The sequence below is a fragment of the Globicephala melas genome, chromosome 2, assembly GCF_963455315.2.
Source record: "Globicephala melas chromosome 2, mGloMel1.2, whole genome shotgun sequence".
NCBI lineage: Eukaryota > Metazoa > Chordata > Mammalia > Artiodactyla > Delphinidae > Globicephala > Globicephala melas.
The window spans coordinates 98,115,830-98,133,090 of NC_083315.2; the positions used below are offsets into that span (position 1 = coordinate 98,115,830).

At 36.1% G+C, this 17,261-nt stretch overlaps 1 protein-coding gene across 10 annotated transcripts in view; it reads left to right on the forward strand.

Moving 5' to 3' along the window:
* The window catches only part of DPH6 (diphthamine biosynthesis 6), a 442,679-nt gene that overhangs the window by 141,060 nt on the left and 284,358 nt on the right, over positions 1-17,261 (forward strand). For all 10 annotated transcript variants that reach the window (XR_009563051.1, XM_060294493.1, XM_060294494.1 and 7 more), the window contains one exon: positions 1,243-1,304. Coding sequence is in view for 9 of the 10 variants with exons in the window: in XM_060294493.1 (XP_060150476.1) it covers positions 1,243-1,304 (62 nt within the window). In the remaining variant the exon portion in view is untranslated. The remainder of the gene's footprint in view (positions 1-1,242; positions 1,305-17,261) is intronic.

A 17,261-nucleotide genomic window follows, 5' to 3' on the forward strand; every position in this document is an offset into this window, starting at 1 on the left:
GATGCTTGTCTCAAATATTTTATTTACCTACTCATTTTAAACATTGAATTGCAAAGGTTGCAAGGGTTGACAGGAATAAAGGAACTGGACAAAGTCAACAATTAGTTCATCAAGTGTTTACCCAGCCAATTGAAATTTTGATTTTAATGAATGCATCTTGAGAATAAGATTGCTGTGAAAGGAGTCAAATAATCCATCTAGTGCTAGTGCTCTGAGTTGTTTCCTTTGGGATTAATGTAATTTAATATCAGTAGGAGAAGAATCCTTAATCTTTATCTGACTTCCCTTTTATTATTCTGCATGTGATTATAAGAAATATCATGTTACAAAGAAGGCATTTGACTAGAAAAAGAAAATTATTAATCAGTTTGTATAATTAACAAGCTGATTGGTTTAAACCAATAATCAATAAAAATAGCCTATTTAAATGAACCTAAGCCTAATACATGTATTATGGATGTAAATAGCTAAAATGAATTCATTCCTTTCATAGCTGACTTGTGGCATGTGATTTTTTTCCTGGCAGGTTAGTTTTGGAATGTGGGAAGAGTTCCTGTTGTCCACAGTAGTCTACCTATACCCCATCACCCACATAAACTCTGCTATTATATCATTTGAACATCTTTATCAGAGATTATGCAAATGCTGTTGGTACTATGATGATTTTTCAGAGTGTTTCTGTTTTTTCTTGGAAAACACTGTCACACAAGTGGTCATTGAAATGAGCTGTCATTTAATTTGGTAATAGTTATTTGTGTCCATATGCTACTAAGTGAATTAATTATATAGGCATACAGTTTATGACTCTTTTATTTTCTACTTTTATTCTCCAAATAAGTTTGAAACAGATAAAATAGAAATGTCAGAAAATTCTCGCTGTTGTCCATGAGTAAAAAATAATAATAATAATTAAAATACCAAGGATTTAAATTTCATATCTTTGAAATGATACTTTTTTTTCCATCCTAATTACAATTCCTCATAAATGAAAAAGGGATTGAAACAATGTGTCTGGTAGTTGATGAAGTGCAATTGAAATGAATTGGAATGAAACTTATTTTTCAGGAGCAAGAAAACCAGTTACCCAAGGGCAATAGAAAAGTAAATACTAGTAAGGTACATTTTGCCTTAAAATACACATACACTAGTTTCCTAGGCAAGGAGGAGCCAAGGGAAGGGAAACGTGTCTTTAAACCTCCATTTTAATCGTTATCTAAAAAAAAATTTAACCTTTCTTGGCAGGTTTAGATCCAGATAAACATCTTGGAAAAACCCTGGACCAAATGGAGCCTTATCTCTTAGAGGTAAGAATTTATACTATTTCTCAAAATATAGGCATCTAAAGCAGGAAAATAAATAATGCCATGATATAATGATTATACAATCAATTTTTAGAAAAACTCAGATACATTGATGATACAGTTTTATGAAAAAATTAAACCTCTAGTGGATATGAAAGTATGTTTAAAATTAATTACAAAAGTTATGTCAGCTCGTTGAGCTCACTGAAAGAGTAAGTAAACTATACCTAAAAGGAAATTGTTCTGTCAAGAAGTTTACTTTTGGGCTTCCCTGGTGGCGCAGTGGTTGAGCGTCCACCTGCTGATGCAGGGGACACGGGTTCGTGCCCCGGTCCGGGAAAATCCCACATGCCGCGGAGCGGCTGGGCCCGTGAGCCGTGGCCGCTGAGCCTGCGCATCCAGAGCCTGTGCTCCGCAAGGGGAGAGGCCACAACAGTGAGAGGCCCGCATACCGCCAAAATAAATAAATAAATAAATAAGTTTACTTTTATTAAAATTGACATTGTTAAGTACTATACAGTACCTGATAGTCTCCATCAGTACCTAATCAGGTGCATTTCCATCAGAAATGTGAGTGGAAACTTCCTTTAGAGATTATCTAATCTAACCTCTTCTTTTTTACCAATTAGGAAATTAATTTGCAGAGTAGTAAATAAATTATCCCAAGGCTTCAAATTACAATTATTTAACCCTTATCATTGTTAAATCTTGAATGTGTTCTAAATATTAAAGAAAGGTTTTGTTATTTTTACTCTTTTCTATTAATTGTATTATATTTTATTAGAATTGGGGTCAAATGTTATGATTAGTATGACAATGCTAAATTAGCTAGAATAGTGTAATTATTAGAATTTTTTTAAATTTTACAATCATGGTAGAAAATCACCCTACTTCTGTGACAGAAGTGAACTCCTCTATTATCATTTTTCCCTCCCATGTTCTTCATCAAAATTGTCTCTGGACATTGTTAATACCATTGCTGTGATATGAACTGTTAGCAGGTGTACTCTTCACTAACTGTATAGATTTCACATCTTCTTTCAGACTTATTTGTATTTGATTATTTTATGGCTTATCAATATGTACCAAATGCTTAGAAATCCCTAAAATGCTAATTCCTTCTTTTATTAAGCATTATTAAGCATCTAGTATGTGCCAGGGAAATAGTAATGATTAAAATTAAAATGCAATGCTTATATAATTGTGACAAATTATATTTGATTTCTAGATAATTTGGTGTCATTTATTTAAGTCTATCTGATGGACATGATTGCTTTCCATGCCCTTCTGATAGGACTCTTCTCACAGCAGTTTGTTCTGTGGCCAACATATCTATGTTCACATCTATTCACTACCATCAGACTAAATTTTGTTTCTGCAAAAACAATGTGTAGATAAATAATGAAATTAAATTTATGAGGGTGAAAGAAAGAGAACTTCGGAAATGGGAGACTGGAGCTTTGGCAAAAGAGCTTTTGTAAGCTGCTTCTAAAATTTGAAGTGAGTTCTGGTTTCAAGAATGTAGGGATTCTTTGTAGAAAAGGTTAAAGTTTTAGGATTGCCATGATGTTGATTGTGAATTAACCTGTATGTTATCATATATGTTTAAACACAAAAATGCAGAAATTATTTTATTCAACTTCAGCAAGTTCCTCACATGACCTGGAAATCTTAACATTTCATTAGAAAAATAATCTACCCATTCTCTATAATGGTAATTTTATTCCTTCTCCGCTCCTCAAATTTCAGATCCCTTCATATTTTCTCCTCACAACGAGAGGATGACTTGTTTCTTCCTTCACAGAAAAAATAGAAATCATCATCCTGGGAATCCCTCCACCTCTTAGCACCACTCCTTCTAACTGATGCGCACTTACACCTATCCTTGCTTGCTGTGATGGGGAGAAGTGTCCTTCATCCAGTCTATGGCTAATCCACTCTCTGTGCTCTAGATCCCATTAGCATCTGCCTTCTTAGAGACCTTGCAATCAACCCTCCCCCTCCAGTATCTTCCTTCTCTCTCTCTTTATGGTCTTCTTCACATCACTGTTGAAACATTCCACCATCTCTCCCATCCTAAAGATTCCCTCTCTCTACTCTAGGTATTTCTCTAGCGACCTCTCTTTATTCTTTGCTTCAAAACCAAAAATTTCAGAAGTGTTATCTGTATTCATAGTACTTCTTCGCGTCTCAGACATCTCATATACCTAGCGTCTTACTTATTTTTCCACCTCTAAATGGGTACAGCTCTAATCAAGATCACCCATGATCTCCAGTTTTACCAAACCCAACAGACACTTCTCAGTCCTTATTTGACAGTTATAAACATTTCTTCTTGAAATGCTTATACCGGCATTCGTGATGCCACACTTTCCTAGGTTTTCTCCTTTGCTTCTGGACACTCTTAGTCTCTTTTGCTAGTTCCTATTCTCATCTCCATTTTCAGTCTACAGACTTCCTGGGTGATCTCAGTCACTCACATGACTTTCATTACTAGCTCTATTCTGATAACTCCCAAATATTTCTAGCCTAGATTTCTCTGCCTAATTCTAGTGCCCAAAGGCACTGCAAATTAAATCTCTCCAAACTTGATTGTGGGCTTTATATCTATCATTTTTTGCCATTCCCTTTGTCATCGCCTTAATTCGGATGCCTGTCACTTCAAGCCTAGAGTATTACTGATACCTCGAAATTTGCCTCTATTTTCCATTTTATTTCTCAAAGAATTTATTTTGCTACTGCCTCAAGATCATTGTTCGAATATATTCTACTGTAATTGTGTCACTCACTTCAAAACTTTACATGAGTCCCCATTGCCTACAGGCTAAAATCCAAATTCTTTACACTCCTCTCCCTCACCTACTCTATCCAACCCATTAACATGATCTTGTCTATTCTATCTCCAGAATATATTCCAAATCCAAGCACTTCTCACTGCCTCTGCTCCTACCACCAGACCATAATCATCTCTTATCTGGAATACTCCATCAACCCCCAACTGGTCTGCTTACTTCTGTCATTGCCCTGTTATGATCCATTATTCATACAGATGCCAGAGTGATTTTTTTTAAAGTGTAAATCAGATATATCACTATTTTGTTTAAAGTTTCAGTGGTTTTTCATTTCAATTAGAATAACATCCAAACTCCTGTGAGATCACAACCACTGAGACCCTGTATGATGAGCATTTTATCAATCTTTTGTCTCGTTTTCTCCCAGTCTAACTCACTCACTGACCCATAGCCACATATGCCTCTTTTATTACTTAAGCACACTTTATTTACCCTTTTTTTCCTTAAGACTTTCCTCTGCTTGAGGGTTTTTTTTCCTCAGACCATCGCATGGTTAATGCTTTCTCATAATATGACAGCTCAAATGCTACTTTCTCAGTTCAAAAGCTCTCCCTGACTACCCTAGCTAAAGTAGGTCTCCTCAAATTATTTTATTTGTTTCTCTGTCTACATGTATATTTTCTGTTGCCTCTCCTCTTACTCCACTAGAATGTAAGCTCCAATAATATTATCAAGATTTTGGCAAAAACATGAGTTCTTTAGTTCTTTCATTCATTTGTTTGTTCTGTCTGTCCATTCATCGCTCTCATCTTTAAATTATTTAACACTTATTGAGGACCTGTTATGTGACAGATGCTGTGGTGAGCACTAAATATACATGATGAATTAAGTAAACAAGATCCTTGTTCTTGAGGAGTTTACAATCTGCTACTGCTGTTTTCAGACCTGAGAGGAAAACTGGGGACCTTGTTAAAAATGCCTATACTCTTTTCCCATTCCAAGAAATTTCAGTTCTGAAGGACCAGGAATTTGACCTTTAAATAAGCACAAGGTAATTTTGACATAATGATCAAATGTATAATCTTCTAGTTCCTCAGTACCAACAACATACTTCAAGTCCTATCTTTCTAGATTTCTCTGAAAGTGTGTATGCTAGCAAACAGAATCCAACAGCACATTAAAAGGATCATACACCATGATCAAGTGGGGTTTATTCCAGGAATGCAAGGATTCTTCAATATACGCAAATCAATCGTGATACACCATATTAACAAATTGAAGGAGAGAAACCATATGATCATCTCAATAGATGCAGAGAAAGCTTTTGACAAAATTCAACACCAATTTATGATAAAAACCCTGCAGAAAGTAGGCATAGAGGGAAATTTCCTCAACATAATAAAGGCCGTATATGACAAACCCACAGCCAACATCGTCCTCAATGGTGAAAAACTGAAACTGTTTCCACTAAGATCAGGAACAAGACAAGGTTGCCCACTCTCACCACTCTTATTCAACATAGTTTTGGAAGTTTTAGCCACAGCCATCAGAGAAGAAAAGGAAATAAAAGGAATCCAAATTGGAAAAGAAGAAGTAAAGCTGTCACTGTGTGCAGATGACATAACACTGTACTTAGAGAATCCCAAAGATGCTACCAGAAAGCTACTAGAGCTAATCAATGAATTTGGTAAAGTAGCAGGATACAAAATCAATGCACAGAAATCTCTGGCATTCCTATACACTAATGATGAAAAATCTGAAAGTGAAATCAAGAAAACACTCCCATTTACCATTGCAACAAAAAGAATAAAATATCTAGGAGTAAACCTACCTAAGGAGACAAAAGACCTGTATGCAGAAAATTATAAGACACTGATGAAAGAAATTAAAGGTGATACAAATAGATGGAGAGATACACCATGTTCTTGCATTGGAAGAATCAACATTGTGAAAATGACTCTACTACCCAAAGCAATCTACAGATTCAATGCAATCCCTCTCAAACTACCACTGGTATTTTTCACAGAACTAGCACAAAAAATTTCACGATTTGTATGGAAACACAAAAGACCCCGAATAGCCAAAGCAATCTTGAGAATGAAAAATGGAGCTGGAGGAATCAGGCTACCTGACTTTAGACTATACTACAAAGCTGCAGTAATCAAGACAGTATGATACTGGCACAAAAACAGAAATATAGATAAATGGAACAGGATAGAAAGCCCAGAGATAAACCCACGCACATATGGTCACCTTATCTTTGATAAAGGAGGCAGGAATGTACAGTGGAGAAAGGACAGCCTCTTCAATAAGTGGTGCTGGGAAAACTGGACAGGTACATGTAAAAGTATGAGATTAGATCACTCCCTAACACCATACACAAAAATAAGCTCAAAATGGATTAAAGACCTAACTGTAAGGCCAGAAACTATCAAAATCTTAGAGGAAAACATAGGCAGAACACTCTATGACATAAATCACAGCAAGATCCTTTTTGACCCACCTCCTAGAAAACTGGAAATAAAAATAAACAAATGGGACCTAATGAAACTTCAAAGCTTTTGTACAGCAAAGGAAACCATAAACAAGACCAAAAGAAAACCCTCAGAATGGGAGAAAATATTTGCAAATGAAGCAACTGACAAAGGATTAATCTCCAAAATTTATAAGCAGCTCATGCAGCTCAATAACAAAAACACAAACAACCCAATCCAAAAATGAGCAGAAGACCTAAACAGACATTTCTCCAAAGAAGATATACAGACTGCCAACAAACACATGAAAGAATGCTCAACATCATTAATCATTAGAGAAATGCAAATCAAAACTACAATGAAATATCATCTCACACCAGTCAGAATGGCCATCATCAAAAAATCTAGAAACAATAAATGCTGGAGAGGGTGTGGAGAAAAGGGAACACTCTTGCACTGCTGGTGGGAATGTGAATTGGTACAGCCACTATGGAGAACAGTATGGAGGTTCCTTAAAAAACTACAAATAGAACTACCATATGACCCAGCAATCCCACTACTGGGCATATACCCTGAGAAAACCATAATTCAAAAAGAGTCATGTATCCAAATGTTCATTGCAGCTCTGTTTACAATAGCCAGGAGATGGAAACAACCTAAGTGTCCATCATCGGATGAATGGATAAAGAAGATGTGGCACATATATACAATGGAATATTACTCAGCCATAAAAAGAAACGAAATTGAGCTATTTGTAATGAGGTGGATAGACCTAGAGTCTGTCATACAGAGTGAAGTAAGTCAGAAAGAGAAAGACAAATAACATATGCTAACACATATATATGGAATTTAAGATAAAAATAATGTCTTGAAGAACCTAGGGGTAAGACAGGAATAAAGACAGACCTATTAGAGAATGGATTTGAGGATATGGGGAAGGGGAAGGGGAAGCTGTGACAAAGTGAGAGAGTGGCATGGACATATATACACTACCAAACGTAAAATACATAGCTAGTGGGAAGCAGCCGCATAGCACAGGGAGATCAGCTCCGTGCTTTGTGACCACTTAGAGGGGTGGGATAGGGAGGGTGGGAGGGAGGGAGACCCAAGAGGGAAGAGATATGGGAACATATGTATATGTATAAGTGATTCACTTTGTTATAAAGCAGAAACTAACACACCATTGTAAAGTAATTATACTCCAATAAAGATGTAAAAAAAAAAACCAGTATATGCCTTGTTTATGTGTTGGGAGGGAGAGATATAAAGCAGAATTTTATTTATTTTATGCAAATCAAACATTCATTTATGGAAATGAAAGATTAGCATATGCCTTACTTATGAACCTGTCACTCCTTGCTCTACAGCTTTTGATGACTCCTATTCGCTATAGAACAAAGTCCAAACTGCTTAGTATATACTTTAAGGCCCTCTTTTATCTGGTTTTAACCTACTTCCCTAGGCTGATATTTACCACCCACTCCTCCCACGTCCAGGAATCTTATGCTCTGGTCTCTTGGACTGATTTCTACTCCTGTTCCCTTGGACCTCCTGATATTTCGTACTCCACTGGGACCTTACTCCTTTCCACTTTCTCTGTCCTTTGACTATTAGTCTCAGATGCTCACCAGTCTTCCCATAAAGTTTTCTCCATTTTACCCGAAGGACTTAATCTCTTGGAGTGTATGCCTTCCACTCACTCCTGAATTTCTGAATACTTCTTAGCTTCCTCTTGGGGCTTCCGATTATATTCCACCCCTTATATATTGTGGTTCCATCCATAGCCATATTTATGGTGATATTAAATACCTACGTGACTTCAAGTACCAATTTTTTTTTTTTTTTTTTTTTTTTTTTTGCGGTACGCGGGCCTCTCACTGTTGTGGCCTCTCCCGTTGTGGAGCACAGGCTCCAGACGCGCAGGCTCAGCGGCCATGACTCACGGGCCCAGTAGCTCCATGGCATGTGGGATCTTCCCGGACCAGGGCACAAACCCGTGTCTCCTGCATCGGCAGGCGGACTCTCAACCACTGCACCACCAGGGAAGCCCTTCAACTACCAATTTTATTCTTATGACAGTTAAGGCTATTTCTCCATCATCTTTCTATGCCTAAGACATGTGTTTTTTCTTTTGTTTTTTTTTGCCATGCCATGTGGCATGGGGATCTTGTTCTCTGACCAGAGATCAAACCCGTGCCCCCTGCAGTGGGAGTGTGGAGTCTTAACCTCTGGACCACCAGGGAATAGATACATGTATATGCATAACTGAATCACTATGATGTATACCTGCAACCAATACAACATTGTTAATCAACTATACTCCAATACAAAATAAAAAGGTAAAAAAAAAGACGTATTCAGCTGCCAACTGGGCACCTTTCTCTCTTAGGTATCTTCAAGCACCTCAGCCTCAACTGTGGAGAACCGAACATTTCTTTCCTGACATCTATGCCATATTTATGTTTCCTGACAGTGAAAGGCCCCATTGTTTCCTCGGGTATCCAAGCCCCCCAAAAAAATAAAAATTAAAAATGAATTGTAATAAATCATTTCATATAATCCATTATTCATAAATAAGGCCTCAAGTCCTTTTCATTCTACCTTCCTAATATCGTATTATCTGTTCCTTTTTGTCCTCATGTCACCACATTAGAGTCTTCCCTATCTTCTTTTTTTTTAAATTAATTTTCATTGGAGTATAGTTGCTTTACAATGTTGTGTTAGTTTCTACTGTATAGCAAAGTGCTTCCCTATCTTCTTTTTCAAGTCTGTCTCCTCCCTGTCTTGCCCCTTGTCCCTCCATTGTCCATATATTGCCATCATGATATATATGAATTCAAATCTGATCATATCACACTTTCATTTCAAAAAGCAAACTTTTGAGTTGCTCCCCATTGTCTTAAAATAAAATTTAAACTTCTAACACAGCACAGTCTGTCCGTGGGGAAGAGTGAAGCTTGTAAGGTATACAATCTCCAGCATCTACCCTATCCTTCATCAACTCTGAATAGTTGATGATTTCCCTAGAGTGAGCATCCCCTCATACCTCCATGTTCTACTCACCTTCTACTCGCCTTCTCTGCATGTTTTCTCTCTCCTTCACTCTACTAAATCCAATTTGTCCTTAAAGTCTAAATTCAGAGTTTAGTACTGTGAGGTTGTCTTGCTTAAATAAGCCTTTTTTGAGCCTGCCATTTTCCTCTTTGCCTCCTGGTATGTAGCACTTTTCATGCTATATAATATTTTTCTCTTAATGTTTATTATAAAGTTAAGGCATGTAATATGTAAAGACATAAATTCAAATAGTATAAAATATAGTGAAAAATATTCCACTGACTCCAAGCTCCAGTTTTTCTGTCCTTTCCCAGAGCAACAACTCTTTTCTGCTCTAGGGTATCTTATCAAAAACATTTTTGCATATGTAAAAAATGTATGCATGTGTTTATCCACTTTAACCTAAATTGGAGTATACTATGCACATTAGTGTCCATCTTCCATTTTAACACATGAAAATTCAGGTCATTTGTTTCCACATCATTGTGTTCTATTACATACACACAAAACCTGTTCTTTATTGATAGATTTTATTCTTTATTGATCCCTTTCATGTCTTTTGCTATTACAAATAATGCTAGAATGAACATTACTCTACATATAATTTTGGGCATGTATGAGTTTATCTATAGGATAAAATTCTAGAATGGACATGCTGGGTCAAAAGTATATATGTTTTTAATTTTAATAGATACTTAAGAAATCCATTTCCAGTTATGGTGGAATAACTTGCATGAGGTCAACTCTCCCAATTCAAACAACTAGAAAAGTGGTATGTAATTAAAACAAATTAATGTTGGCAGGCATTAGAGACTACAAAAACTGAAATAATTTGAGGGGCCAGAATTCTAGAGAGGATGGAAGCCCTGAACGTTGCCTCTTCTTCTAATTCAAAAATGCTACAGAAGTGCCAAGAAGCTGAGGAGAAAACTCCAGCTGAGAAGCTGACTTGGACTTTCAGCAGCTTCACAGGGCTAGGGAGACAAAAATTAGAATTTAGGGCAAACCAAAGTGGAATGGACCTGCTTAGCCCTCCAAGTTTTCAGTTGGATTTATACATGGACTCTAACTTAGGAATAAAGGCAAACCAGAAATAGTGCAGCCCTTGCAAATGCTTATATCCAACTTTGAATCGTATCAATCCTAGAGTGAATTAAAGTGATCTGATCCTACTCTTATTGCCTATTTCTCTCTGGAGAAAAATAATGTGATTCAGAGCCTTAGATTTTAAATATCTCACATACAGTTTTCAGCAGGCAATCAAAAATTACCAAGCATATCAGAAGACCTGAGAAGATAACTGAAACTAAGAAAAAAACACAAAATAGAAACAGTCCCAGAGGATATCTATTTAATCAGATTATCAGATGTAGACTTTAAAATGACTATGGTAGGGCTTCCCTGATGGCGCAGTGGTTGAGAGTCCACCTGCCGATCACGGGTTCGTGCCCCGGTCTGGGAAGATCCCACGTGCCGCGTAGCGGCTGGGCCCGTGAGCCGTGGCTGCTGAGCCTGCGCGTCCGGAGCCTGTGCTCCGCAACGGGAGAGGCCACAACAGTGAGAGACCCGCATACCGCAAAAAAAAAAAAAAAAAAGACTATGGCATTGGGTGAATAGATGAACTATTTTAGGGGATATTTGAAAGCTATATCAAATAATCAAATAGAATTCTGGAACTTAAAAATACAATACCTAAAACTAAGAACACAATACATGAGTTTACCCGTAGATTAGATACAGTTGTATAGACAATTAAAGAACTGGAAGATAGGGCAATGTAAAATATCCAACCTGAAGCACAGAGAGAATAGAATGGAAATAGAGACAAGAATATGAGATGTAAGGAAGAGAAGTTTATCATACATGTAATTCGAGTTGCAGGAGTGGAAGAGAGAAAGGAAAGAACAGAAGCAGCGTTTGAAGAGATTTTAGGACTTTGCTGTGATTATTTTTGCTGATTTTGACAAGTAGCTTCTCAGGATGGTTTAAAATTGCTCTAAAAGGGAGGGGTGAATATAAATGGATAGTTGTACATTTTGAACAGGAATTCTTTTCCCTGATAGTTATAGATAATTATGCAAAGCAATCTGAGTGTCTTTTTCTCTGGCTTCTGTGTAGTCTAATCTGTGTATGTGGATTTTCTGTAAAGTGAGTACTTAATATTTATACAGTTAGAGATTTGTTTCTCAGCTTATTCACAACAGTTATCTGACACAATCCACATTTTAATTCAGACTGCCCAGGTTTTTTGCTCTCTTTTTGTTTCCTTTCATTTTTGCATATGCTCATAAAGGAGACTCAATCAGTTGCCTGATGTACACATAGTACAGTGATTCTAATATAAAAGTGAATGAGTCATTTGTCAAACTCTATCTTCTTTCTGAATTTAGAAAGTATTTTTTTAACCTATTATCTAGGACTCTGGTCTTCTGCATCATTGTCTAAGACAAATCAGATTTTAAGGAATGCCTGTATCTCCTTATCTTTATGAATAATGTGATTAACCTCATTAAGTGATTTTAAAGATCAACCACATGTTCATTTTTCGACTTGTTGGCACAACTCTCTTGAATAGTCAAGGAGTCCAAAAGAAGGGGAGAAAGCAGACAACCTTTGAACTTGCAGGGGTGGGAGAGAAAGAGGTTAGGTAGAGGAACCCCGTGTGTTTACCTGCCTCAGTTTCCCTGAGCCACTTTTTATGTACTGTGTAATGTGTCACATGTACTGTGACATGACTTATTAACTGTAATGTCAATTTTGCTAATATATTAATCTTTGAATATATTGCTATATTCAAGGGTTCATATTTTTAAGTTAGGGAATTTTTGCATATTATAATGATTTCCCATGCAGGAATTAATATTGTGAGAATTACAGAGAAGTTGGTGGCGGGAGTTGTGGAGAGAAGATGATACCTTTGGGCAAGAGTCCTTTCATAGTTCCTTCAGATCCCATAGGGTAAGAGGCAGTGTGGGATAGCAATCAGCAAGTTACCTCTGTACCTAGGAGCCCAGGTGTGAATCCTACCCCTGACTCTACTGCTTACCTGAAATGTTGATCTAGTTAGTTTCCCATATATAAAATGGAAGTAATAACAATGAAATGATATATAAAGTGCTTAGCTCAGCATCTGGCAATGTTAAATGTTAACAATGTTTACTATTATGAGTAAAATTTATAATGTTAAATGTTAGCAGGTTTACTATTATGAGTAAAATTTGCCATTACTAAAGAATGTTAACAATGTTTATTATTAAATGTTAGCAGTGTTTACTATTATGAGTAAAATTTGCCATTACTAAAGAATAATTTGGAAACTTTTCTGCCTTACAAAATACACAGAGAACTGGGTAGACACTATAATTGGGGTCATATTTAAAACTCTCAAGGGATTTTTAACTGGCATATATCAACATGTGAGGCAGCAGTCCTAACAGAAAAATGGCAGAAGCTATGGAGAACCACTATACAGAAAATGTCTTAAAACCTAATACAGACCGAAGAGATGCTCAGACTGATTTAGTATCAGAGAAATACAAATTAAAGCAACAGTGGGATGTTACTTGTACCAGTTTGGCAAAAATGCGAAAGCTGGATAATGCCAGTTATTGACAGGTGGGGATTTGTAGAACCCCTCTAAGAATGTGGACAGGTACTTCCATTCTAGAGGGCAATATTGTAATACCTAGATTAAATGTCCCTATACTCCTTGATGAAGCAATTCTCCTATCAGTCCCTAAGGGGACATGAGTGAGACTAGTCCTTTGCAGGGTTAGTTTTGATGGTGTTGGGTTGGGGTTGTTGGAGGCAACATGGATGTCCATTCCTGGGAGAGCTTTTAGTTAAAACGCGGTAGGCACACCTTACAAACTACAGATTTACAGTTAAACAGATATATTCAATGTGCGAATGGCAGCAAAGTGCTGAATGAATAAAAGCAACATTGAGATAAATTAAAAATATAGTATACATTTAAATACATTTAAATAATACATTTGCAAGGACATAGACAAGAGATACACATGGAATACTTTAAAATATTTGCCTGTGATAAGGAAAAAAATGGGGATAAAGAATAGAGATAAACAGGAATTTTTATTCTTTATTTCTTATTGAAGTATAGTTGATGTACAATATTATGTAAGTTACAGGTGTGCAGTATAGTTATTCACAATTTTTAAAGGTTATACTCCATTTATAGTTATTATGAAATATTGGCTATATTTCCTATGCTGTACAATATATCCCCATAGCTTAGTTATACGTAATAGTTTGTAGCTCTTAATTCCCCACCCCTATGTTGCCCCTCCCCCTGTCCCTCTTCCCACTGGTAAATAAATGGGAATTTTAAAAAAAAACAATAAAAGAATACCTGACTATTGCTGAAAATTTGAGATATGATAAAATATAGGGTAGCAAATAAAAAGCATAGTTCTGCCCCATGATGCACACTGCTAACATGTCGGTGGATTCCATGTTGTTTTATTGTATACACAGTGTTCATTGTACACACAAGCTCATGTCATTAAATACTTGTACATATTGTATTTACATAATTTGGTACAACTATACATACAGTTTGTTTCCTTTTTTTCTCCTAATATGCTGTGTTTATTTTCCCACATAACTAAATCTATTGGAAAATACATTAATTAATGGCTGTGCAGATTCCATTATATTTATATTCTACATATGAATATAGCATAGTGAATTTAACAAGTTATCTCTTGGGAATATTTCTTTCTAAATTATTATAAATAATGTTATTTATTTTTAAATTATTATAAATAATTTTGTGATTATTATCTTTCCTAATAAATCTTCATGTACATTTCTGATTATTACTTTCTTTAGATAAATCCCTAGGAATGTAATTTCTGGGTCAAAAAATACAACAACTTCAAGGCTTATACATTTATTACTCTAAATTAACTGTGGAATCATTTTAGTCATTGATTCTTAAATTTCTGTAGGTTCCTAAAATTATCATCTGAACAATGGAGTCAAAAATCATTTTATCTTTTGTGCTTTTTTCCCCCAAGATTATTTTCTCACTGTTCAAAAAAAGAAGATGAATTTTAATATGAAAATTACATCAAATTTTAAAGGTTTTGGGCCGTTATTTAAATGTTTGTTAAGAGTATTCCTATTTTGTGATATTTTACAATGTTTGTCAAAGTTAATACTCTCAAATGGTCCTTCAAACTTTGCTATGGGAAGCAACCCTCTGAGTCTTTCCTGCCTCTCACTCATATCACCATCTTACTTTCATCTCTTATAGTTGATTTTTACCTCCATGTCTATGTATTACTTCATGATTTCCCCCAGTTCTAGAACTATTTGTTGACTGCTCACTCTAGATTATACAGATTTAGCTATCTTTACTCCCTTTGCCTCCATCACATATGTATACTGTTTCCCTCATTCCATCTTCTCATACAGTTATATTGCAATTCCAGTTGGATGAATAGTCAAGTGTTTAAATTACGATCACTATGAAAATTCAAAACACAGCTGAGTTAGATAATAAACTCTGGTAATAAACCTTTCCTGTACAACTTTTTACTTTTTCATTTGAATTAATAATTGTCTTGTTTTATTCACTTATTTAGTATTCCATGTACCAATCACTAATTCGGTGCTGTACTCACTGCCAATTTTCTAGTCTCTTAGCCAGATGTTCAGACATGTTAAGTAGTTTCTCAGTTTCCTCCTCCTGAAGTCATTTCCAGGGCCCTCTGACCTGTATGTAATCTGGGCCAGTTTCCTTCTATGTTACGAGGCTGTCATGCTATCATCTCATAATCCTGGAGAACCCTTTACCTTTCTTCTTTGTTGAAGCCCTCATTTCCTGGATCCAGCATCTTCCTTTTTCTTTGTTTTATTCTCATTTTTGTGAAGCACATTCTCTATAAGATTTTAATAAATGGTCCACAGGAGGTAAGTGTTTTGAGACACTGCATATCTGTAAATGTCTTCATTATTTCCTTGCATTTGATTGGTTCTTCAGCAGGTCATAAATTCTATTTTTGGAATATTTTCCCTCTGGATCTTGATAGTATTGCTTCATTCCCTTGCAGTTGGTATATGCTGTTGAGAAGCCTAAAGTCATTCTAATTCCTGACTATTTGTATGCAACCTTATTTATTTCTCTCTCCATCTCTCTGTAAGAGTATGTAAGATATTTCTGTTGCCCCAAGAATTGTAAAGTCTTATGTGCTGTGTCTTGGGTGTGCATATTTTTATCCATTGTGCTGAGACAGGTAGAATTTTCAGCTTGAAAATTTCAGTTCTGGGAAATTTCCTTGAATTACTTCACTGGTGTTTTCCTCCCCTTTGATTTTGCTTCTTTGAATTCCTATTATTTAGATGTCTTTTAATTTTTACCTACATCATTTTTCCCCTTTCTGGGAGACTTTCTCAATTTTACCTTCAAAAATTTTAATTGAGTTTTTCCATATCTTATTTTTAATTTCTAAAAACTTATTTTTGTTCTCTGAATGTTCTTTTTTTAATCTATAATACTTTATCCTTATTATAATTTTTCTTCTCTCCTGCATAGTCCTTTTTCTCCATTGTTTACTTTGGTGTCTCTAACTTTCATTTTAGAGATGTTTCTGCTAATCTTAGGTGTTCTACTCATATTTAAGAGTAGGGACCTAAAATTTTTGTGGTAAGCACTAAGTGTGTGGATGGAGCTTTGTGACCTTGAGTTTCACTACAGGGAAGTATATCTAGGTCATTTAATCTGAGCTAGTTAGATTTCAAAGAAAAGGATTCTCCAGTCTGCTCTTGAAGTGAACGCATGCTGCAGGTTTTTTTGTTTGTTTTGTTTTCTGGGAGTTGAACAAGGAAAATGCTAGAGGTCTCCGAATCTTGTGTGCATACATTAACTGAATCCCTCTGTTTTTATTATAGTACCTCTGCCCTCAGCTGTGTTTCTTTTCTCCCAGGCTAGTTCCTCTGTCTCACCCTCTGCAGAGAATAAACCTTCAATGTTCTGCCATGGTGGAGGAGAGGCAGTTGCCAGCCTAGAGTGAAAGGATCTGGGGATCTGACTGCTTGTTAAACACACTGCCAATCAACCTTTCTTATTTTGGTGTCCTTCTCACATTTTCCCTTTACTTCCAGAGGTACCCAGTGCCACCAACTCATTACCTTATTGTTTTAGAGGAAGGAGTTATTTTACTGAGTAAATTGGTTTGGTCCTCTGCATTCTCCACTGTCGGTCGGCCTAGGATCCGGTGTTCTTGGGTCTATTAAATTTGTTGATCCTGTCACTTGCTCTCTGCTTTTCTGCATCTTTTTGAGTTTATGCCATTTTATGAAATACCTCCCATGAAGGTTTTAGAAGGGGGTGGGAGTAGATGCATGGATTCAATCCACTGTCTTTACCAGAAGCAGTTACTCTTAAATCAAGAGATTTCTTAAGATCATCCAAGTAAAAGTTGTCTGCTAAATGGAAGAATGAAACCATATCATATAAAAATTGTGAATATATAGAATTGGTTGCTTTTTCCAGAACTATTCACATAGAATTGGGAAATTGGACTTCTAGCCTTGAGTCAAAGGTAAGTAGATATGTACTAAGGAGTATACCACTCAGCTAGGTGCTATAAGAGCTAAAGCCAGATATGTGC